The sequence below is a fragment of the Apteryx mantelli genome, chromosome 2 (assembly GCF_036417845.1).
Source record: "Apteryx mantelli isolate bAptMan1 chromosome 2, bAptMan1.hap1, whole genome shotgun sequence".
Lineage (NCBI taxonomy): Eukaryota > Metazoa > Chordata > Aves > Apterygiformes > Apterygidae > Apteryx > Apteryx mantelli.
Window position 1 is genome coordinate 143,699,699 of NC_089979.1, and position 25,106 is coordinate 143,724,804.

At 38.5% G+C, this 25,106-nt stretch overlaps 1 protein-coding gene across 5 annotated transcripts in view; it reads right to left on the reverse strand.

Moving 5' to 3' along the window:
• ANKIB1 (ankyrin repeat and IBR domain containing 1) overlaps window positions 1-25,106 on the reverse strand; it is a 113,289-nt gene that overhangs the window by 23,326 nt on the left and 64,857 nt on the right. For all 5 annotated transcript variants that reach the window (XM_067291706.1, XM_067291707.1, XM_067291704.1 and 2 more), the window contains exons 4-9: window positions 20,768-20,950; window positions 13,837-13,954; window positions 6,737-6,945; window positions 4,282-4,370; window positions 2,401-2,545; window positions 1,593-1,759 (exon numbers count right to left, since the gene is read on the reverse strand). In XM_067291706.1, the coding sequence (XP_067147807.1) occupies window positions 1,593-1,759; window positions 2,401-2,545; window positions 4,282-4,370; window positions 6,737-6,945; window positions 13,837-13,954; window positions 20,768-20,950 (911 nt within the window). The remainder of the gene's footprint in view (window positions 1-1,592; window positions 1,760-2,400; window positions 2,546-4,281; window positions 4,371-6,736; window positions 6,946-13,836; window positions 13,955-20,767; window positions 20,951-25,106) is intronic.

Below are 25,106 nucleotides of genomic sequence, written 5' to 3' on the forward strand. Positions count from 1 at the left end.
GGTGCAGGACCCTGCACTTGCCTTTGTTGAACTTCATGAGGTTCCTCTCTGCCCACCTCTCCAGCCTGTCCAGGTCTCTCTGAATGGCAGCACAGCCCTCTGGTGTATCCGCCACTCCTCCCAGTTTTGTATCGTCAGCAAACTTGCTGAGGGTGCGCTCTGTCCCTTCATCCAGGTCATTGATGAAGAAGTTGAACAAGACTGGACCCAGGACTGACCCCTGGGGGACACCGCTAGCTACAGGCCTCCAACTAGACTCTGCGCCACTGATCACAACCCTCTGAGCTCTGCCATTCAGCCAGTTCTCAATCCACCTCACTGTCCACTCATCTAACCCACACTTCCTGAGCTTGTCTATGAGGATGTTATGGGAGACAGTGTCAAAAGCCTTGCTGAAGTCAAGGGAGACAACATCCACTGCTCTCCCCTCATCCACCCAGCCAGTCATTCCATCAGAGAAGGCTATCAGGTTGGTTAGGCATGATTTCCCCTTGGTGAAGCCATGCTGACTACTCCTGATCACCTTCTTGTCCTCCACATGCTTGGAGATGGCCTCCAGGATGAGCTGCTCCATCACCTTTCCAGGGATGCAGGTGAGACTGACTGGCTTGTAGTTCCCTGGGTGCTCCTTCTTGCCCTTTTTGAAGACTGGGGTGACATTGGCTTTCTTCCAGTCCTCAGGCACCTCTCCTGTCCTCCATGACCTTTCAAAGATGATGGAGAGTGGCTTAGCAATAATGTCCGCCAGCTCCCTCAGCACTCGTGGGTGCATCCCTTTGGGGCCCATGGATTTGTGGGTGTCAAGTTTGCTTAAATGATCTCTAACCCACTCCTCCTCCATAATCTCACAGAACTAGGACAGGGCTTACTCCAGACTTCAGAAAAATCTCCCACTGCTTTTTTTAATTATTTTTGCTGTCCTTTCCATAGAACAACTGAGGATAAATAGTTCAGCCAATCTTTGAGGGATGCTTTCTTATATCTCTTAAGCCTTTATATTACTTCTAGAGCTTCTGTTGAACTTACAACTCGGTAGAAGGTAATGTAAAGAAAAAGTGCAACTCCCAAAGCGAAACAAGGATTGGAGTGATCAGGCAAACAGAACTAGCTACGTATGGAGCAAATGATCTGGCACAGCCCTTCTTGAACTCCAGCTTTTCTGATGTGAGTCCACCTGAATTCTGACAGAGTCACAAATTCCAGATTTTCTGTGCTATAATGCAGGCTGGGCCACGTGTTTCAATCATACTATCCCTGTCCAGAATAGACACAAAAATCTCTCTACCAACACCCTGCTTCTCTCCCTGCCCCCTCAGAACTGAAAATCACAACACTTCATGCAGCTGTTTTGCATCTAACAGAATTAATAATGAATGGGAAAAGAAAATATTATAACCCTTTGTTGTGCCCCAAAATACCAAAATATTTGTGCACTGTAGGTTATTTAATGCATGGATACGGGATGGTATAGTCATATGTCATCCTGCGCAAATTGTTGTTGCATGCTTGGTGCTAAGTGTGACTTCTTATTAATCCCCAGAATAGCAGTGACTACGAGTTTATGTAGACACAGATAAGCTTCTAGCACTAACCAGCAAAAAAGATGTCCTTTTCCACAGTCTACAGCAGGGGCTTTTAGCATAGGGAAGCTGAGTGTATCTGATCCTGTTGAATTCGATCCTTGTCTTGTTAGCCTTACTGCTCTTTCGCAGGCTGGTATAGGACACCATTTAATAGCAGGATTATTTTCAACAAAGGCCTAAAAAAAAAAATAGGGAAAATGATTTAACTTTTATAGCTAACTTCTTCCATAGTTCCACAGAAAGATTTTAAAATAAGTTGCAACAATGGAAATCAACATATTAAAAAAAAAATCAGAAAACCAAATCAAGATTTTCTAACTTCTTTTCCTATATATAGCAATCATACCAAGCATTGGATGAAAAAAAATTCTAAGTCATTCAGTTGTGGCAATAATTTTCCAAAATGGGAAACTAGCACTATTTGTAAATGAAAATAGTCTCTTAGTAATAAAAAACATTCAAAAACTTTTTAAAATTTTAGTTTGTCAACATGAAAAAGTCTGGCAGAATAAAAGCTTCATATCACCTGTTATGGACATTAGCTTGATCAAAAATTTTATTAATACTGCACTAGGTTACACATTATGGAAGTACAGCATTTGTACTTGAGGAATAAATATAATGCTCCTTCTTTTTTTCAGTGCTATATCAAATATTCGTACTACAGTACGTAAGACAGCCAATAATTCAGTGCACGTATAATTTATTAATTTCTACTTGGAAAGTTACATATTGCACCATTTTACACAGAAGTTGCATGGTATTTATAGTAAAATGAAATACATTTCAAGAATACAGAAACGGTTTGATAATTTACCTTAATGTCAAACTGTAGGTATCTTTTGTCCATCTCCTTGGAAACCACACTTTCTATGATGTCTACTGGCACAAGCTGGAAACAGTCATATGCTGGGCAAAAAATGTTGTGAGCTTCACCCTCCTGAATTTTCAGATTCAAAAATCTGCCAGAATTTTGTCAGTCAGTATTTGTGAATGAAAAGTAAAAATTAAGAGGCTGCTGAATTACTATTTTTGTATTTATACTAAGTTCACAGACCTTCAAATTAATCTATCTTAAACAAAGAATAGGACGTATCCCTTTTAGCCTAAAAGGGCCACAGATTTGAGGCAAGCATACTTAAAAAAATAAGAGGATGCCATCACAGTTCAAAAGTGAGCACTAACAACTATGCTTAACCCTATATATTTGTGGTTTCCACCTTTGCCATTTATGAGAGACTACCATGCAATGTTTAATCAAACTGAGCATTACTTCTAACTTACATCTGAAAAGGAACACATAACTGTAATTAATGCAGGAAATACTTAATTAGACATGCAATTGATTTTACAACTGTGCTAGTCAAAACAGCTTTGTTCTTGGAAACAGATTTCTAGGAGACCTTTATAGTCCCTAACCACTAGCAGCATGCGAGCTAGAACAAGCTCAGAAATCTGCTGAGAGCTGGACTGAAACTCGCAGTGCACAGGTTTGCTTAGTCTAAAGGCTATAATCTATTCATTAATCTGACATCAAGGATGACATTCATTTTATCCAGCTTTCGTTGTCTAAAGCACAGGCACCTGTTCTAGGTTAGTCATCGGGGGCCCTTTAATAGTTAAGGTAAAGAGACTTGCCAAATCATCCTGCCTTAGATGCCTCCCTTAGAACGGGATGACTCACTCCTGACGCTGCGCTGCGCCGCGCTGCCTAGCTCGGCTGGGAAGGACGAATCCCACCCTACGTACACCACCACGAACACTTGCTTGACACTGAACCGCAGCCCCGAGTGCATGCACAAATCACCGTACGCACAGTCCAGACCCCAGATTAGAAGCATCATGTCGAGCCAGTGATCTCTTAGTAACTTCCAAACCTTTGCACAAGTTACAAGACAACAGAAGCTTGGCTATTAATTTTCTGAGCACCTAGAAATCGCCTTTTAAAAGCACATATGGAAAAAGTGTTCTTCCTTAACATGGAAGGAATGGGTTTATTTAAATTAGGCTAAGCTACAGAAGGGCTAGTTGTGCTATAATAGTACAGTTCAAGTAGTACAATCTTTTGAATGGGAACAAAGATGAATGCAAAGGCACTTTATGCAGATATAATTATTCCTGAGGAAACAGAAATAAGATTGATATTTATACTAGTATAATTATCCATGCCTGACTTTTTATTAGTGTGACTATTTTAGCTTTAAAAAAATTGTATGCTAACCCAAGAGTTATACGAATAAAATTTTTAAGTTCACGCTCACTCCTCAATTATTAAGCCGCAGTGTAAGAATGCATTTTAATTGTTTTGCTGACTGGAAATGGATTTAGGATGCCTAAGTTCAGTGTGCTAAACTAAGAGATGGAATTAAGCACATGCTTTATTTAGAAACTGTAGCACCCCACCCCCCAGCAAACCAAGAGCAGACTCTCTATTTACACACAGGTTTAAAATACATGCTTAATAGCACTGCTGAGTCAGGCCCAAAACAATCATTATGTAAGCCTGGAACAGTTGATGGCCACTTTGAATGACAAATTAAACATTCAACAAGATCAAAACAGCAACTCTGTGAAACCCAAATAGTACTTTAATACTAGGTCTTTATTGTCTGTGTTATTGTCTATGTTTATTGTCTATGTCTCTTCAAAATGGGAAGTATAAAAATTTCTCAAAAGGTATAAAAGTACATATACTCACGCCTCCCAGCATGCTCTGCAGAAGTCATGCCCACAAGGCATATCCACGGGGTCTTCAAACACAGAAATATTACACATACAAATGTCACACTGTAGATGAAAAAAACCCAAACTTCTGATTAAGAAATATCCTAAAGCCTTTCATATTGTTAGCAGTACACATTATGTTGGAAAATCCAAGCAAAAATGTGAAGAAATGTTTGGTAGTGAAAAACATCTTCTAACTGTAACCGGAAGAAAGTGTTACTTAGGCTATTACAATAGAAATAGGAAAGATTTAGTTATCTCTTCTTCTGTACCCCCCCATCCAAACAGTACATTTTGGGGTGCCAGCTGTTACGTCCTCCCGCTTCATCCCGCAGAGCACCAACACCTTTGAGCTGGCGTTGGAAGGGAAAAAGGGACCTGGATTTTTCATCAACCTCACAGGCAGCCAGAAACGGAGCTTGGAGGCGAAGTCCACAGAAAATGTTTAGCATCTCACACAGTCAGGCCCAAAGCAAAGGCAGAGCAATCGGGTTGTGCAGCAGCAGCAATTGTTTTAAGTACTAATTTACCGGTATGCTATTTTTTTTAATAAGCTGAGGCTTTTAATCAAAATACAGAAAACCTTAAGCTAAAACTAATTCAGCAGAAGTGAAGACACCTCTGCTGAATTTTATGCACCTAGTTACTATAGAAAAGATAACATATTGAATATTGATGCCTTTACCCTGCAAACACTGAAATTACTCATTGCTTGTGGTTAGGTATGAGCATAAGTATTTCTTAAAGGAGTACAAATGGATTTTTTTTCCCCCAGTGGAAAGATTCCACAAAAATTTACTTCAAATTTCAATATATTAGTTATTACACACACAGAGGACAACATTTTCAAAAAGTTAGCCTATGGCATGCCACTTTTAAAAAGCACTTGTGTTACAGCCAAAACAAAACAAAACAAAACAAGTTTGATTTTAAATTGTAAAACTTGATGAAGGCAGTTATTGCTGTTTCAGTCATTTCATCTCACTGTTTTGCTAAAGTTAAGTATTTTAGAGGTTGATAATGCATCAAAAATGTTCACTGTTACATGTCTATTAGTTTTCAATCATCTTGTTTAAAATTTAGCTTTCAAACAAGGAAGTTAATGAAGCCCTGAGTCTGTCTTTAATAGAAGCGACCATTTTAAATGTGAAATAATTTGATAAAAACAACACAAAGTAAAACCTAACATCTCAGTACAATTAAACAAGCAGAAAATCAAGTATAAAACATTTACTGGAATGGTTTTAATTATAAGATAGGATGTAAAGTAGCAAAATCTGAAAATGAGTTTTATAGCTTATGCTTTGATTGTATTTATTCATATTATTTTTCATTTGCCTGCCAAAATGAATGGCTTTAGAAGAATAGGTGTTACTTCATAAACAGTGTTTTGAAAACATTACTTTGATACCTTTTCGTAAGATTTTTAAGCAAAAGAGAATGCTATATGTGTAACTCTAGATTTGGATTTCAATACAATAGATTTAGAACCACAATCACTACCACTAGCCTGCAGTCCTGGCTTAAGGCCCATCACTGAAAAACAAAACATACAGTATAAAACCGAACACATGTAATCCTGCATTACACATTTTAATTAGGAAATATTCCCGGACAATGTTTCACTCCTAAAGTAAAAATATATAATAACATTATTCCATATAGCTTCTTTTTCAGTATTTTATAGCTAGACAAGAAAAAGGGTTCTATGAAGGAATGCAAAATTTTTATTTTAACGTGATATCCAGGGATGATCTATTTACAAGACTGTATATAATATTCTAGAAAAATGCTTAGGTCATGGAGAGTTTTATAATGTTGCAGCTGTGGATTATTAAAAAGAGAACTCTGTTTTCCAAAAGAATCAAGCTGATTTCAATGAAAGGTGCTTTCATATTTCAAATTTGCAATAGCCTTGTAAACTGCTTGAAGCAGCCCACACATAGTAAAAGTAATTATGATCTTACAGTACACTAGTGGGCTGACATTTCAAAATGCACACAAAGAGAATTTTGTTTTCTAATGAAAAAAATTTTTAAAAGGCAGGGTTTGCAGCATTGAGTATATTTGGGGAAATGGATACAATAGAAGAGAACATCTTGATAAGAAGCTTTAAAAGAAAAGCTCAGACGAGCCAAGTGCATTGATGTGATTGTGCCTGGATAAGATTTTACTCTGAGAGTGGCATCAAGGTGAAAACAGAGGGCTTTGTATTAGCCACATGCTCAACTGCCTGACTGTACAGCATGTTTAAGGCGTAAACTTCCCTGTTCACCGCTTTTGCTAACAAAATGCTTTACACCCTTTACAAAGCTATTTTCAAAAAAAATAAAAAAAAAGTCGTGGTAGCTCTCCTGCCTGCGTAGGTGTACACATGGCCAGAAATAAACACTTTTGCCCTGTTGGTTGAGCTCTATTTATAGACTCACCACAGCCGTCTCAAAGTCTCCCGGTGAGGGGCTGATTTCATCCGGGGAGGTTACGGAGGAGCGCGTGGTGCGCGGGGTCCGCGGGGAAGGGAGCGTGTCCCACGCGTTGTAGCCGCTCGGAGGTGGTGTTGGCATCTGAACCCCTGAACGCTGGCAGCAGTTCTCTGGATTGGACATCCATGCTTCAAGTAACTTCTCCCTGTCCCAGTCTTCAATAAATATACAGATACAGGAAATTAGGCAGTTGACAATGCTTCAAGTATATTTTGTAACTGTATCCTTGAAAGAATATATAAATGCTAATCTAAAAAATTCAGTAAGAAATAAATTATGTTGAAATATAGGTGAATGGAACTTTACATACTAAATTTTACAGGATGTGTTCCAAGATAACACATAACGCAAGATATTTATATAACTAATTGCACTTCAAGCTTTTCCTTTCTGTATAATATCAGCCTTAAATAAAATTTTATTATTTATTCAATGACTTGGGAATCTCACAAACACAGATCAAAATACAACAGTCCTTGCCCCACAGAATTTTTGATACTTTCCCTTTGCATGAAAAAATTGATTGTTCAGTAGAGATTCATTTTTGTCTATTCTGTTTTTATTTTGATAGGGTCAAGCCAAGGGTTATAAATGAAGAAAGAAGACTAGTATAGAACCGGATTACAAAAAGATTTTAAAGCTTTTTTTTTTTTTTTTTGCAAGATTCGATTCCTCCACTTTATACTGCATTCTTTTCACCCCTCCAATTTTCAGCAACACAATGATCATCTGAGGTATGTGGCCAGTCCGAAGTTTTCTCCTGAGAGTACATAGAGCTGAATAGAGCAGGCAGATTCGGGCTCCCTTTTCCCACACTTGGACATCGCCTGGTGAACACCGGCTTTGGTCCTGAAGCTGTGTGGGCTTTGTTACCAACGCACGCAGGCTAATAAATCCTGCCAACGTTACCCTCAAGGATTATTCAGGTGAGCAGTTTCTTACATGCATAAGATTTAGCAGAGGTTTTCACAATCATTACACTTACAGAGAGCTGATACTGTGAATTAGATCAAGATACTAGGAGAAATGTTGTTCCCATCAAAGTAAAGGGCACAACTCTCATTAAGTTCAGTGAGCCTGGATTTCCCCTACTGCTTCGCGTGCTGCAGCTGAAGAGCCCCGCGAGCAGCTCAGGAGCTGCCAGCAGGCCACCAGCGCTCAGCTCGGCCTCCTCTCGCCCTAAGCGGGACGCGTCCGCAGAGGGCTCGCGGAGCCGCACGAGCGCCCTGCGCCCTTCGCAGGGACGGAGCGGCTGCGCGCAGGGGCAGGAGGGCAGCAAGGAAGCTGCGCTTTTCGCTCTTCGTTGCCAGCGTGAACTTCCAATTGGGTTTGCTGAAAAACTGCAAAATTAGCCTGGTCAGCCTGAAATACAGGAAACTTCTGCCGCCTGAAGAGCTGCCAGTCTGTTTATAGAAGTGACACAATCCTAAAAAAAAATTTTTAAACTTCGTATATTCTTACGAATTTATTCTGTAATCAGATGTTCCTAAATGCTTTACTTTTATCCATGATTAAAATTTCCCATTTATATTCAAAAAAGAACTAGTCAAACAAATATTATTAATACTATGTATGAAGAGCTTAAAACTAAAAAGAATCTTTCTTAATCGTTGTTCAAAATGCCTTCAGTTTCTGATAGCTAAGATTAATACTAAAGATATCTTAAGAAAAGCAAATGTTTTCCTATTAAAAATAATTAAAAGTTCTCATTTAAAGACAAATCTATCAAATTCCTATGCCAGTTTGAATCCCAAACTATCAATGCTATGTAAAGATCACATGAACAGGATTTTCAAGAAGAAAGAGAAATTTCCCAAATTTTCACTCAAATAAATGTTTTATTTTCTTAATGTTAGATACTCCCACAAGAATCTCATTTTATTTACCAAAAAAATCTGTGTCATTTTTACTGAATTTTAGGTTTTACGAAGAAAAATAGTATTCCTACACTGTACTGATGTTGCAAAAAAGATGTATATATTCTAAGCACTGAACTTAGTAAAAATACTGCCACTGTCAAAGGACTACTATCATACTGAAATTTGCTCCCTGATTTCTAATTCAAAAAATCCTTTGATCTGGGGATGATTTTGAACACTTAACTAAGCTAAACTATATAATACATAATGGACTGGTTTTATTTCATTTGTCTGAAGCCATGAAACCTGAACATATTTATATTTCAATAATTATAAATTCTATTAACACTTTTCAAATCATCCTTATAATCTCTTATAGGGGAACTTACTGATGAAAAGATATAGGCAAAATTTGCTAAAAATTTTTTGACCTCTTTTGTCTGTAAAACATCTTTAAAATTAGCCAGGGTTAAGCCATGCTAGTAAATGGATTCCTTTATGCATTCTTTAGTAAGTTACAAGTTTTAGTAAAATAAAAGGTAGTTGTATTTGCTGAATGGCATTTCTTTCATCCTTAAATCAACTCCTTTAGCATGAACTACATGAGAAACTACTATGACCTACAATGTATTTTGTCCTACAAGAACAGTGTTGAACACTGTTGTGGGTGTTTACTACAGGCCACCTGATCAGGAAGAGGAAGTCGATGAGGCCTTCTACAGACAGCTGGAAGTAGCCTCACGATCCCAGGCCCTGGTTCTCATGGGGGACTTCAACCACCCTGATATCTGCTGGAAAGACAACACAGCTAGGCACAAACAGTCCTGGAGGTTACTGCAGAGCATTGGTGACAACTTCTTGACACAGGTGGTGGAGGAGCCAACGAGGAGAGGTGTGCTGCTGGACCTCGTACTAACAAACAAAGAAGGACTGGTGGAAGATGTGAAGGTCGGGGGCAGCCTTGGCTGCAGTGACCATGAGATGGTGGAGTTCAGGATCCTGCGAGGAGGAGGCAGGGCACTAAGTAGGATCGCAACCCTGGACTTCAGGAGAGCAAACTTTGGCCTCTTCAGGGACCTACTTGGAGGAATCCCATGGGTTAGGGCCCTAGAAGGAAGGGAGGTCCAAGAGAGCTGGTTAATATTCAAACATCACTTCCTCCAGGCTCAAGAGCGGTGCGTCCCTATGAGTAGGAAGTCAAGCAAAGGAGGCAGGAGACTTGCATGGATGAGCAAGGAGCTCCTGGCAAAACTCAACCAGAAGAAGGAAGTCTACAGAAAGTGGAAAGGGGGACAGGCCACTTGGGAGGAATATAGGAACGTTGACAGAGTGTGCAGGGATGCGACAAGGAAGGCTAAGGCTCATTTGGAATTAAATCTGGCTAGAGATGTCAAGGACAGCAAGAAGGGCTTCTTCAAATACATCAGTAGCAAGAGGAAGACTAGGGAAAATGTGGGCCCTTTGCTGAATGGGGTGGGTGTCCTGGTGACGAAGGATACAGAGAAGGCAGAGTTACTGAATGCCTTCTTTGCTTCAGTCTTTACTGCTCAGGCCAGCCCTCAGGAACCCCAGACTCTGGAGGCAAGAGAGAAAGTCTGGAGAAAGGAAGACTTTCCCTTGGTCGAGGAGGATCGGGTTAGAGATCATTTAAGCAAACTTGACACCCACAAATCCATGGGCCCCAAAGGGATGCACCCACGAGTGCTGAGGGAGCTGGCGGACGTTATTGTTAAGCCACTCTCCATCATCTTTGAAAGGTCATGGAGGACAGGAGAGGTGCCTGAGGACTGGAAGAAAGCCAATGTCACCCCAGTCTTCAAAAAGGGCAAGAAGGAGCACCCAGGGAACTACAAGCCAGTCAGTCTCACCTGCATCCCTGGAAAGGTGATGGAGCAGCTCATCCTGGAGGCCATCTCCAAGCATGTGGAGGACAAGAAGGTGATCAGGAGTAGTCAGCATGGCTTCACCAAGGGGAAATCATGCCTAACCAACCTGATAGCCTTCTCTGATGGAATGACTGGCTGGGTGGATGAGGGGAGAGCAGTGGATGTTGTCTCCCTTGACTTCAGCAAGGCTTTTGACACTGTCTCCCATAACATCCTCATAGACAAGCTCAGGAAGTGTGGGTTAGATGAGTGGACAGTGAGGTGGATTGAGAACTGGCTGAATGGCAGAGCTCAGAGGGTTGTGATCAGTGGCGCAGAGTCTAGTTGGAGGCCTGTAGCTAGCGGTGTCCCCCAGGGGTCAGTCCTGGGTCCAGTCTTGTTCAACTTCTTCATCAATGACCTGGATGAAGGGACAGAGCGCACCCTCAGCAAGTTTGCTGACGATACAAAACTGGGAGGAGTGGCGGATACGCCAGAGGGCTGTGCTGCCATTCAGAGAGACCTGGACAGGCTGGAGAGGTGGGCGGAGAGGAACCTCATGAAGTTCAACAAAGGCAAGTGCAGGGTCCTGCACCTGGGGAGGAATAACCCCATGCAGCAGTACAGGTTGGGGGTTGACCTGCTGCAAAGCAGCTCTGTGGAGAAGGACCTGGGAGTGCTGGTGGACACCGAGTCAAGCATGAGGCAGCAATGTGCCCTTGTGGCCAAGAAGGCCAATGGTACCCTGGGGTGCATCAGGAAGAGTGTTGCCAGCAGGTCAAGGGAGGTGATTCTCCCCCTCTGCTCAGCCCTGGTGAGGCCACATCTGGAGTACTGCGTCCAGTTCTGGGCTCCCCAGTACAAGAGGGATGTGGCACTACTGGAGCAAGTCCAGCGAAGGGCTACAAAGATGATTAGGGGACTGGAGCATCTCTCTTATGAGGAAAGGCTGAGAGAGCTTGGCCTGTTTAGCCTGGAGAAGAGAAGGCTGAGAGGAGATCTTATCAATGTGTACAAGTATCTGAAGGGAGGGTGTCGAGAGGATGGGACCAGACTCTTTTCAGTGGTGCCCAGCGACAGGACGCGAGGCAACGGGCACAAACTGAAACACAGGAAGTTCCATCTGAACATGAGGAAAAACTTTTTCACTGTGAGGGTGACAGAGCACTGGAAGAGGTTGCCCCGAGAGGTGGTGGAGTCTCCTTCTCTGGAGATATTCAAAACACGCCTGGATGCAATCCTGTGCAACGTGCTCTAGGTGGCCCTGCTTGAGCAGGGGGGTTGGACTAGATGATCTCCACAGGTCCCTTCCAACCTCAACCATTCTGTGATTCTGTGAAAAAAATATTTGTACAGAAACTGGAAAATTCCTTTTTTTCCCCCCATCACTGCCATAACAATATTTTTTTCTCTTGGCTCTTACCCTACATAATTCTATTAATGTAAAAAAAAGGCAAACAAAAATACACTCCCAACTCTTACAGCCTGTGTCAGTAAACTGATATAGTTGTGCGATAAAAGAAAGCAAAGTTAGTTGGATTAAATATTAAATGTCTGTAAAATATTAAAAGTAGTAAATAAGAACAATCTTTTCAAGATTTTAAAACATGCTTTTTAGACACTAAGTGTGAATTCAGTTAAGATTCCATATTATTCTTTTATGAATTCCAAGACTAAATGCAAAAACATCACAATTTGGCATTTGGTGTTTCCCAATTGTCTCAAGTCTTGTAAATAGTTGAGTTATTCCTTTTACTAGGTCTTACCACCACTATGTCTTCCCTTCAAAAAAAAAAAAAAATCTTTGAATAATTTCCAGTGTATGACTACAGCTACAGGCAAAATAGTTGACTTTCTCCTGACTTGCACATCGTGTATGCTTTGTTCTCCCTGCTGGTCCAGCGCATTGAGTTACAGCTACGCAGCTAAGGCGACACCAGCAGAACAGCCTCTGCGACACCAGCTGATTTCTTCGCAACCTTCAGTTGCTGCTCACTACACACTGGCAGACACTTCTGCACAGTTTGCATCGGCCTCGGTGCTTCTGGTTGTCGTACAGGCTGTGATGCCAGTCTGAGCTGTACTGCCATCATTTTCTTCTTCAGGATGTCAGCCCAGGTTACAAAAAGTGCCTATCCGTTCAGTCAAATATTTAGAAACATTTAGCCTTCGCGGAGTATTCTGAGAATCCAAAATAGCTTTCAGATATTGCAAATACTATAAATACACTTTGAGAATTAAAGCAAATAACCAACATTAAAAAAATTACATATGCAAAGAATGTGACTTAAATATGATCAGACTGGCACTTAAACTCACTGGCACAAGTTCATGTCAGCCTAATTCAATGTTAAAAGGAACGAGAGTACAAATTAGTCAAAATAATTAAAAAGAGACATTAGTTTCAGGTACCATACCAACTCATGAAAAAGTCTGCCGAATATGGTGGGTTTAAAATCATGTTTTTCTATTTCATATTTCCTCTCTCTCTTTTGTATGCAAGGAGCCCACAAAAATAATGGAGTAAACATTAAGTGATGCTTAATCCAGTAATATGGTGAAGAGCAAGCAAACCATTAACTGCCTGAGCAGTCCCTTTGGCATGCGGCGACAATGCAGATGTTGATTCAGTGAATCAAAGCCTAAAGCTTCCACCGAGTTTCAGTAAAATACCTTTGTCTGGGGGAAACCCACTGAAGTCAGTATACACCCATCCTGACACTGTCGCTTCAAATTACAGGATGAGAGCACAAACTGTTTTCAGTGAAATTTAACTTGTTAAAGATATAGACAGGGAAAAGTATACCTAATATTAAAACAGTGACTATAAAAATCCTTAAAGGATATAATCCCTTATACTTTAAACCCTAAGGCAAATTCCAGCTATTTATTGTAATAGTCAGACTGGTTTTATTGCAGCAAAAAACTAAATACACAGGTATTTAGTGGCAGACAACCAATAGTCTGACAAAAATAGGTACAATGAATTTCTTTGACTTACTTGACAAAGATTAAACCATAGAAGTTCTACTTCTATGTCTCATCGCTAAAATAAGAAAGCTGTTTCTCCACACTGCTTTAGGTTAAAACTTCTTCCATTATAATTCCTTGTCTGAATCATTTTCCCATTGATGTCCTGTCTGCATCAATGCTTTTGACATACTACAGATGTACTTCTTTCTGAATTACTGTAAGAACTATTTCCTGGTATTTGATCAGCTGTTACTGCTCTTTTACTTGCCAATAAAAAGAAAATGCTCTCATAAATGCAATTTTTATTTTGCTGAAAACAATTTCTTTAGTCTTTAAAGTTTTTGATTACCATGTGCCCGAAGCAGAGCTTCTGCAGTGAACAGTGGGGCTTGAAGCATGTCGGCAGACTCCACTATCAGCATATCCTTAAGCCTTCGCAGATCCTGAAGTCTTAGCCCCTCATATGGCTTTGAGAAGAAGAAAAAAGACATTTTATGTCTAGCAGCACTTTCCAGTGAATCTCTACTTCCACATTAAAATGAAAACATTCAAAGCACTGTTACTGACAATTATCTCAACTGTAGAATAGAACTGTCCTTGTGATGTAAGATGAGATAAAATTAAAATATTGTGCAGACCAATGACCATGCAAAATTATATGGAAACTTTGTCATTTAGCACTATTTGTAATATATAATCTTTGCACATTTCAAAATCCAAAAGACAGTATTTCTAATGTTTTCCATTATAACTGGAGGCCATGTTCAAATGAGTAACTGTCCTAATAACATTGACTCTCCAAAAAAAAAAAAAAAAAAAAGCTAGATTTTCACAGAATCCAGTTGAATCTTGAAGTGATTAAAACTCAAATATTGAGACATGGGTAAGAGAAGGTACAACTCTGTATTTGAACTGAGGTACTGTTTGGATTTTGGGGAAGACAGGGAGAAGGGACAAGTTAACATACATTGCACACAGACTTCCTGACGCTTATTTTATACGACTTGAGACCCCTTAACCTTGAATCGATCGGGAGGAGGATACCTCGAGACATTGGATGGTAAGAAGGGATATGTGTTTTGTGAACAGAATCAGATACAGGTCTTTTCAGGCAATATGTGCCTTCACAGAAGTAGAAAAGGCAGCAATGAATAGGACAGGCCAGGCATGCAGTTAGAGGTTGGGGATTCATTGTACATGAAGAAGTCAAAACTCTCTTTGAGAAACAGCAGCCATGCTCCGACAGCCCCGCGCCATCACAGTTAATTGCTGGCTTCCTCTGGTCTGCAGTTCCATTCCCTTATTATAACGCTAAAAAAAGGTCAAATTAGAAAGGCAAACAAGGCAGCAATTTTAGGATTCTGAATTAGCTCCGACCAAGATTTTGGAGATGCATACATATGTTTTGCAGATTTACTTTTAAAAATAACAAAGGAAGAACATGGCAACAGATAATATATTTTATACTGTTGCACAGGGAAATTGTCCAAAAGGTAGAAAGAGAAAAAGAAGTGGGAGGATATGCAGAGAGAATGGATATGAAAGGGTATACGAGAAGAACCTCTTCTTACATGCATTAGTTCTATTTAAATAAAGGATAGCAAAAAAAAGATTTAATACCCTTGACATAAGGTAACAATGAAATGCGCTCAGGTGTAATTAGGAACTTGGCCACCAAATGGCAATAGTCTTCTCTAACTTGGAAAAGAAAGGACACAGAGCAGCAGTGATACTAGATAACCACAGTTCAGAGCAGGTGTCATTATTATTACTATTTGTATTTTGGGTTTATGTAGAGCACAGTCCAGGACCTTCTAGTGTTGGGCACTGTACACACAGACACAGAGACACACAGCAAAGACTGGTTCTGTCCTTGGAGGTCTACAATCTAAGTCAAGCCTCTACTGTGCATGTACCCCCTTGAGGATAGCAAGCAGAAGGCATAAGAGCGAAAGGGGGAGAAATGGATACATTCAGCTTCTGAATGATTGTCTTCTTTAGAGACACGTACTTCAAAAATGTACCATTCTTCCTACCTTCTGGGTATCAGAGTAAACTGTATAAAATACATCTAAGAAGCATAACTGACTCCCGCAATGACCCTTTCTCTTCGCTAGCCAGTGACACAAACAAGAACATACAGACGCTCGAGTCACTGCGACTGGCAAGAGTGACGGTGCCACAGCTCTGGGTTGTGTCTTGTCGTTTGGGGGAAAGTAGGAAGAGCAGGAGAGGAAGGGGCTGCGAATGTCCTGACCTTCTCCGGACTGCCCAAGTTCAGGGAGTTTCTGTATGTGCTTCCGCTGCTGATCATGACGGTAAAGTAAAGGACAATCTGAACATTAATGGTTTGCGCTGAAGTAAATCTGGGCTGCTTGCTTCATGGCATGATGGAATTGGACTGACCTATTTAATTTCTTACAAAAGAGATCGTTTATAAAAGCGTGTCAGAGAGACAGGGATACAAACAGCTGGGTGCCTGAATGGTTCTAATGCCATGAATATGCCGCAAAAATTGGAGCAATAAGTAAATCTTCTTGACTGAATCTGAACTGCATTCTGAATTGTAATTGCAAAACATGTAGCTTTGTCAGCACAACAGTCCTCACTTTCTGAAGACACATACAAGATAAAAAGACAATTCTTTTCTATTAAACCTGCAACATAAATGCATATTTTAGGACCTAGTATTTTATCCTGAACTGCAGATATGCTCAAAATTATATTTAACTGATTGGTTCTAGGTCAAACACTGGCAATTATCTCACTTGAGTAACAGACTATTATATTATCCCAGCTGGAGCATTCTGTACAACCCAGCAGGGACTTTTGGATCCTGTGGTTTTTAAAAAATAATAATTTTATCTTTTTAAGCAATGAGGGAAATATTTCTTAAGAATGTGTTTGAAACTTTAGACCCTTTGTTCATAAAACAATAAATGAGCCCACAAAAGAGGCTAAAGGAAAGGAAATTTTGGCTGGCACAATTAAGTAGCTTGATCTGGAAATTCCAAAGCGAAGGCTTTACAATGAGAATCTTTTAAAAATGTTCATGTCTACACGATGTAGTCTTATTGAATCTTGTAAAGACATAGTCTTCAGTTAAAAGGACATATATTCTCTAGATAATAACACACAGATTTTTTAAACAACTTTCGACATTTATGACTTGTCTCTGTACTGACATGTACTGTAAATGATCTTGATTCTAGCTCATGATGCTCAGAGATGTCCTTCAGCACTTGTTTATAGAAGAGGTCTTTTCTGGTATGTGCTATGAAAAACGTTTTGTTTGACATTAACATCACTGAACAATATAATGATTTTGGAATGTACCGTTTCAGCTACTACTTCAACCACTGGTGAACTTTTCACTACAGATTTCACCACTTTTATATTCTCAATAAGCCTTTTTTTAAAATACTTTCCTCTCAAAATTTTTACCACTAATACTTAGATATCATAAATTATATTATTGTTTTTCTCATGAAACTCTTAATATGTAAACAGAATATTATTTTAACAGTTTATTTCAAAGTATTATTTTTACTTTTAAAGCATCACTAAAGTAAACAAGGGCAACACAACTCCTTACTACAGTGGCAACTATATAATTAAATGGTGACATATATACTTCATGTAAATATTCTCCTTTTGGACGGAGTTATATATTTAATGGAGTTACATGTTTAAAAATTCTCTCTGCTCCATTTAACTCATTCATGTATAAGTACATACACCTTATCTATGTATAGTATATGTGTGCTTATATACTAGCTAGCTATAGTCATCTTTACTCCTTCCACTTAATAAACAATTCTCTATCTGTAGAGACCAAGTGCATTCTTATCATTTAGATAACTCTGTACTCATCATACTTGCAGTACACATGACATTAATTTTGGAACTGAACAAAACCATTCCAAAATCTATATGCTCAATAAATTTGTGATATATCCATTAATAAGTGTATTTCTACAAGCTTCAGTGGCACATATGTAAAATAAACCATGAAATTATACGCTTTGCTATTGTACAGTGTATTTCTCTGAGTTTGACTGAGAACTGAAACTGTTCTGTATGGTCTGCTCTGAATTACTGCTCATTCCCAGGTGTTTCTTACATACACTTGAAACATTGCATGATGTGATGGAAATGAAGGTGCCTGTTATCTTCCAGGAAAACATCACAAAGACAAATATGCTTCTATGTTAGAATAAACAGTAAACTAGAGAACTGTGCTAGTAGAACAACCAAAATCTATAAAAGTAGTTTGAAAAAGCATGCATTTACAGTTATATTATTTAGTGTAACATCAATGAGATTTCAAAGATAAACACAACCATAAATTTTTATGTAATAGAGTTAGCTGACTCAGTATTTTTTGGTGACTGTTCATTTGTGAAATGAGAGAAAAGAATCAAGACAAAGGAAGTCATCTGACATATTCTCCTGGCTTGTTGTCAAATACCCTTCCCCCTGCCCACACATCATTTTAGATGGACCTTGTTTTGCTACAACTATCTGCTCTGTGATAAGAGAGTCACACTTTTTACTCTACTCAGAGCATGTTTGTCCCTTCTATTTTATATAGGGAAATACGGATTATGTGCACGTGGTATATTGCTTGCCTTCTATGTTGCGTTTTGTGGAAACACACTTAAAAGGATCACATTTGGGTTTCTAACCTATCAGGGCCTGTTTGCTACATGCCTTTCACTGCTCTCTCCAATTTGACAATTAAAAGTGCTTGAGGTAAGTTAAGTAAAATAGAAATGTCTCTTAAAAATATATCCTTCAGGTGGTGCCTTAGCAAAATGAGGTTTTAAAATGTTAGAGTATCTATATTACGAAAGAAATAGATTTTATTAAGAAACCCTAATGGAAGAAATAAACTGAACTGTTAGAAGACGGCTCCTTGCCATCAGGCTCTCAAACTTGCAGTGCGGGCCTACTCAGCGTTCTGTATTTTTCAAAGGCTTGAAAGCCTCTGTATTCATAAAGAAAGGTATGTGCAAGTTTTTTCCACTACTGCAAGTGTTTCAATTCTAAATATAAGCACTCACATAATTCCTTGGTAATATTTCAACATGAAGAACAGCAGAAATTGGCTTTCAACATCAGAAACAAAGCTTTGTTATTAACCTGAATAAACACACTTAATTCAATGACACTGCACAGACCACTACAAAAATCTTCTGGACTGTATGAGAAACAGTGGTAATTTTCTGCTGTACACATGGCGGGTCTGGAAGGGGAGGTATTAGGGACTGTAATTCCGAATACTACTGTGCACACCATGAACCCTGCCTGGAGTTAATACTATTTGGCTGTTTAGCCTGGGAAGGGAATCCTATTCATGGTTTTCAAACATTTTATTTTTTTCCTCCAACCTTCAAGAGAGGAGATAACTTTGAAAATGCATTTCTTGGTGTTTCAAAGTTTTGTTTTTTATGAATTAAATTCTCATGTCTTGGAAGGATATTAAAGGGCGTCACTGAATATCTACAATGTAAACACTATGTTAAACAAGCATTTTGCATATTCACTTCCTTTATTTTTTTGTTTGTAACGAAATTGAGAAAAAAAAGTAGAGGACCATACCTGAGGGGCAATTTTAGGTGAGGGATAAGTGCTCTGGGAAGGCTATCTGAGCACTTCTCAGCCCCATTAAGGAGATAGCCGAAGTTCACTGGGCTCCAAGTTTCTCTTGCTAAAAACCCGTTCAAGTGGCTCCTGACTTGCCCCACCCAACCTGAAAGTTTACTGTTCTCGTAGCTGTGCAGGTGCGCATGCTAGCAAAGCTGTGGCATTAATATAACCATAAAAATGATTCAGATTAAACAAAACAATTACGTACTGCCACTCTCAAAGACTTTTTCCTTCTTTTAAGCTGAATCATTTCAATGATATGGTTTACAGCATAACCACGCAAATAGTTTTAAATGTACAAGCAAAGGAGTAGCAATACACTACAGCAGTGGGAGGTAATGGCACTACTCTTTTTGAGTGGTTTTGCCAACAAAGAAAATATAATTTCAGACTATAGTCTCAGAACATTTTGGGTATTTCTACATGACAACATTTGGAGGAACTAAAATGAGTCAATTACAACTTGAATGCACAACTAAAGTGTACTAAACCCCCTTTGAACACCTCTCTTCTAAGAGTAAACAATCTAATTAAGCTTGTTTATATTGAAGTTTATTGAAGAAAATTACCCAGAAAATTAATTGAACAGTACAATGATGCTCTTACTTTCAAATAAAAATTAACGTGTAGCATTTTTCAGGTAAACAATTGATGTGCTCTAAACCTGCTCCTACCTAAACCTGAATTAATTTTCTTTTAAGTGTCACCAGACTGTAAGAGGACTGAACTAGTAAAATGTAAGGCCATTCTCCTTTTGAAGGGAATAGCCATATAGAAGTCTATATGCCCTTTATTTTACACATAATTACTTAAAAATTTTAATGAGTCATATAATTTATCTACGTATTCTTATTTAGACTCTCAGTTAATTAAAAACTCATAACGGATGGGGGAGGCAGCTTTTGGTTAGAACTTTTTGGTCAAATTATCCTTAATTACACCAAAAATTTAAGTCACAGTCTTCTGTAAGGCACACCAGATTTCAAGCAAATCTGTGTCAGTGAATTTCATATTGCTTTCAAAACCGACTTCAGAATAACATCCCCTGTTATTCTCTGTCCTTCATACAAGTTCTGGTATGCAGTAGCTCCAGGCATCATGTTACAAAACAAGAAAGCCATCGCACTGTTTTGAAACCCTGCACTATTCCCTCAGCTATTTTTCAGTGACATTCATGAGCTCAGTCTAGTAGGAAGAGACATGATAAGTTTCTTTCCCTGTTCTCTCCTACTGATTTTCTCCTTTCCAGAATTTTTCCTGTTCTCATTTTTACATAGAAAAACAACTTAAGAAACTGTAAAAAACGTTTATTTTGGAGAGCCTGTTTCCCCACTTACTGGCCCCACTGTTTTTCCTCCAGCTGACAGCATACAACACTCTCAAGACAGTCCACATAACACACTGAAGAAGCGGGAGTGTCTGTATACAAACTGCTCTTTAGTTTTGGCAGTGGAGTTGTTGTTTCCTCTGAGCTTAACTTTAAAGATGTAAAGAGGTCCGTTAAAATCAACAGCTTTACAAATATAACTGAAACACACTACCTGCTTTAATACTTTGCAGAATTGTGTCACAATATAACTGCTACATATGTATGTATAAAATAGACAAAACTTGAAGTATCCTCTGACCTCTTTTTTGTCTAACGCAGCATATTCAGCTTCAATGCTTTCAGCTTCAGGATCACGTGAGAATACCATCCGAGATTCCAGGTTAAGAGCCAACTCTTTATGGTGTTGTTTCTCTGCGCAGTCGCATGGAGTATCTTTATTTTCATTTTCTGCAAACAAATCTCCACCATGTTTTACTAGAAGCTGAAAGCAAAAAGTCAAAGTAAATAGCTATTAATTACCAACTCTAAAAATACACTGAGGAAACACAAGTGTCAGTTAAGAAGACAAGAAAAAAAAATAGTATGAACAAAGTAAAGAGAAAGAAGAGACAAAAACAATAGTGATGGTCTTTGGGAAACAAAGAATTTCCATTGTTGTTAAACAAATTATGGCTTGCTTTCCTACATAATTATACCTATTATTTAATTCCATGGAGGCACAAAAGCTCAGCAATGCTTTTCAAGGCAACTCTGAACAATATGTCTCAGTTAAGGTTTAAACACTAAAGTTCGGTTCTGCTGGGATGATCAGTACTCCAGCAGTAATGAGGGGCCTGAGGTCATTAAGGACCAGGCACGATGGGGCTAAAATAACCTTCAAACCACCTTTAAATATTCTTTATATATAGAATATGATCACATGCCTGAAAAACTGCCGGTAACAAAAGATGGGAGAATCCTTGGTTAGGAGGGAAGATGGGGAATCATTCACAGATAGTAGCGTATAATGCTGCTGGTAACTCTAGTTATTTAGGACTATTTTTGAGGACATGACAGAAGTGAAATGAAATAATGCTATAAAATGCTAGAGCAACCTATTGCAAATCCAGCGATTTTTTTTCTACCGATATGTAAATGTTACCATAAGCGCACACACTGGGGACAGCCTAAGCTTTTGAATGTTTGATACAAAATACAGTCTAGACATGCCATTGCACCAGCCTTGTCTCTTGCCAGCAGCCACCCAGAAATGGAGTTTCTAGCTAAGAAACAATAGTTGCGCTGCTCTCATCTTTCTAAGCCTGTCTCCTGCTATAAAATGATCTGATATAACAAAGACAATAAACGCGATAGATTTAACGGCCAACAGTGGACAATTTTACTGATTTATTATGACATTTTAATAACACATGCTAAATTTCTAATGTGGAGCACCTGGGCCAATTGTTCACTAGTAAAACCATTTATCTTGTTTCTAAATAAAACTAAAATCTATAAACATTACCTTGCTTTCAGACCATGATGACTACAACAACACTATCCATTATTTTTAGCCAGAATATTTCAAAACTCGGCTTCTAATTTTTATATTTCTAAAAAATAATAAAATTTCCACAATAAAAATCTGTTCTCCCATAGACTCTTTCAGATCAAAATCAAGTCACCATTAACTTTTCTTTTCAACAGGTTATAATTTCCTTAATCTGTCACTATAGAGTGTATTTTACACACCTGGAATCATTCTTGTATATTCTTGTGAAACTTTTCCCGTGTTCTCCAAAATAAAAAGAAATGTAAAAACAAAAAGTTCCCAAATAAGTATAAAGTTTATTTATCAAGATTTAGTTAAGAAGATATTTGTGTCATTAAGTATGACAACACATCTTCTCTTCATACCAGATTATCAGGCAGAAATGCAGATAATACAAGGATAATTATCAAGCTATCCAGCCCACAGTTATCTTGTTATTCTATTTACACTTTTTAATATTGAAAAAACTTTGTTAAGGTACCTTGATTTTCACACTATGTCTGTACATTTTAAACTCTAACAGAAATTTAACTGAGGCAACTAAGACACATTCTGAGGGAGCAAAATCAACAAATATGCTTGAAAGAAAACTCTATAGACTTACATAGTTAAAAATCTAATTTGCAAGACAAGGAATGTGCAGATTGACATGCTGTTAATAATGATGCCATTATTTCTTTGGTGCCACTGTTAAAAAGGCTGGTGACTTCTAAGTCATTAAAAGATTAATAATTTGAATAATCCCATTAATAATTTAAATAAAATAAAAAAAGAAAAAACAGGGAGATCATTGTTAAATTCCTTCCCTAAGCTCTGAGTCCCACTTTTCCTAATGTATTGTTCCTGAAGGAGTTAAAGGGTCTACAGACTACACTGGAGGACTTAAGGTAGCTCAGATATTAGTCTTAGGATCTTAGGATCCAGGGCAGCAATGTCCTCTATCCTATGGAAGGGCACATAACAAAGTTTGAACTTGGAGTGTGCCCTATGTTTCTAAAGTAGAAGGCATGACTAGTTAAGACTATGTAACTGGGTCAAAACTCGGCCTAATGACAACCTAAGTGGAAGAGGCTCTAAATTCTTCTTCAAAGACAAACCGCAAGAAAATTAGTGTCATAAACTGTTTAGTCAATTTAATAGTACAAATTCCAATGATACCACAGAAAATCTATACTCAAAGCTAAGTAGAGCAGAGATAATATTAAATATAAAATAATACTATAAAACACTAAAAGAAATATAAACCTAGTTTATATAATCAAATAGGGAATTAACAGTCTACTAATTCATCTAATCAATCATATCATAGACACTGAGAAACAGAAGGACCATCTGTGGAGAAAGACAAACCAAGAACTTTCAAGATGAGTTTAAAACTAATTGATTTCACAGTTGGCAGTTAAAAGCTTTAGCCCAGCTCCAGAACCATGATTTTCTCCACAGTGACTGTGATTCTTTCAGATGTTATAGTCTATGTGGATCTTACTATGTGACCATATATGCTTCATGCTCTCAAAAGTTTAATGTTTTGAATAACAGTGCCTAACTCTAACACCACCACACAGCCCAATTTGGGGGTGTAAAGGCAGATTGACTGAGGCAGAAAAATCCTTGCTCAAATCCTTGATCAAATCTCATGTAAATCTACAGTCCAAGTTATCTGAGGATCTCAAATGTAGAAATAGAGTGCAGATAAGACTGTCAGAAAACTGAGGAATAAGAGTTTCTGTAGAGAATGCAATTGTTCTTTCTTTTTGCAGTATGTATCAATATGGATCCAACCTTAGGCAGTTTACACGTCAGTGTAATAGGCATAATATTTCACAAATGCGAGTTATCAGGTTTATAAATACCAGAAATTGAAACATACTGAAAACTGATTACTACATCTCTTCTGTTTGCCACTCCTCTCCTGGAAGCGACCATTCTCATGTCAGATCAGTTCATGTGAGCAGTTTTCACCAACTTTGGCTCAAAGAGGTCCTAAGTGCTAAATACTCTCCCCTTTTTCTGATAGGACGTGCATATTTGACTTCTAATGTACAATAACACTTAAAAGCAAATGGATCTTGTGGAAGGCTCTATAGAACTACTAAGATTGAAAATCCCTGCAGCTAGAATCTTCCAGGCTGCTGGATCAAACAGTTGGGATTAGAACAGAGAATGAGAGAAAAGTACATGGTCCCTTGCAATGAGTAATTTTATCTATTTATCAGATCTAAAAAGAACTGAAAGTTGACGATCAACCGAAGAGCATTATTAATGTGGACCCCGAAGACAATTAGGTATTTGTACATAAATCAATCATATCAAAAGAGGCACTAAATCAATCACATAAACATACAAATAAGGAAAGATTCATTCTGTTTGACAGGAAGAGCCAGACAATATCTGTGTATAATTCAGTTATGTCCATCATTAGCAGGGCTTGGGTATAATCTAGTCAGGGAAGACCGCATGGTGACTTGTATCCCCTGTGGAACACAGTAAGCGTGTAAATAATCTCTAGGGAAGTGCTGAAGAAAAACTGCTTGCAGAGCACTAACAACACAGGGCAAAGAAGAGAGAAGTCACAGAGGCAAGATTTAGGCTGCTATAGGGAAGGTTAAATATTGGAATCTAATGGCTGCATCCTCTTAACTCTTCTCAGTACTTACGCAAAGGACCAGATGGCCAGAGGCTTAAGTTACAGCAGAGAAAATGGAATAGGGAAGGGCAAATGGTATAGGGAAGCAGGGTTTACCTTGGAAAACTACATAGGAAAGATGATCTTTACATTAACAGAACAAAAAAGTGTTGGCTATCAGAAATAAAGATGACTGTAGCTGAGCTTTTAAAGAGAAGACTCATGAAAATTCAGCAGGTGAAGAAGTGCATACTGCGTAAGGCGGTGCACAGCTCAGGCCTGGGAACTGAAATGCCCAATTTTAAATGAGAATTTTGAGATAATATCTGGAAACATGATAGAATACAAACAATCGGTGTGACAGAGTAATACCAAGGGACAAATTATAAAAGAATGACAGAGAAGTTCAAAATAGTGGAAGGGTGGTGCTATACTTAAAAGAAAAAAAGCAGCTTATAGATAAAATGCTAACTCTATCAA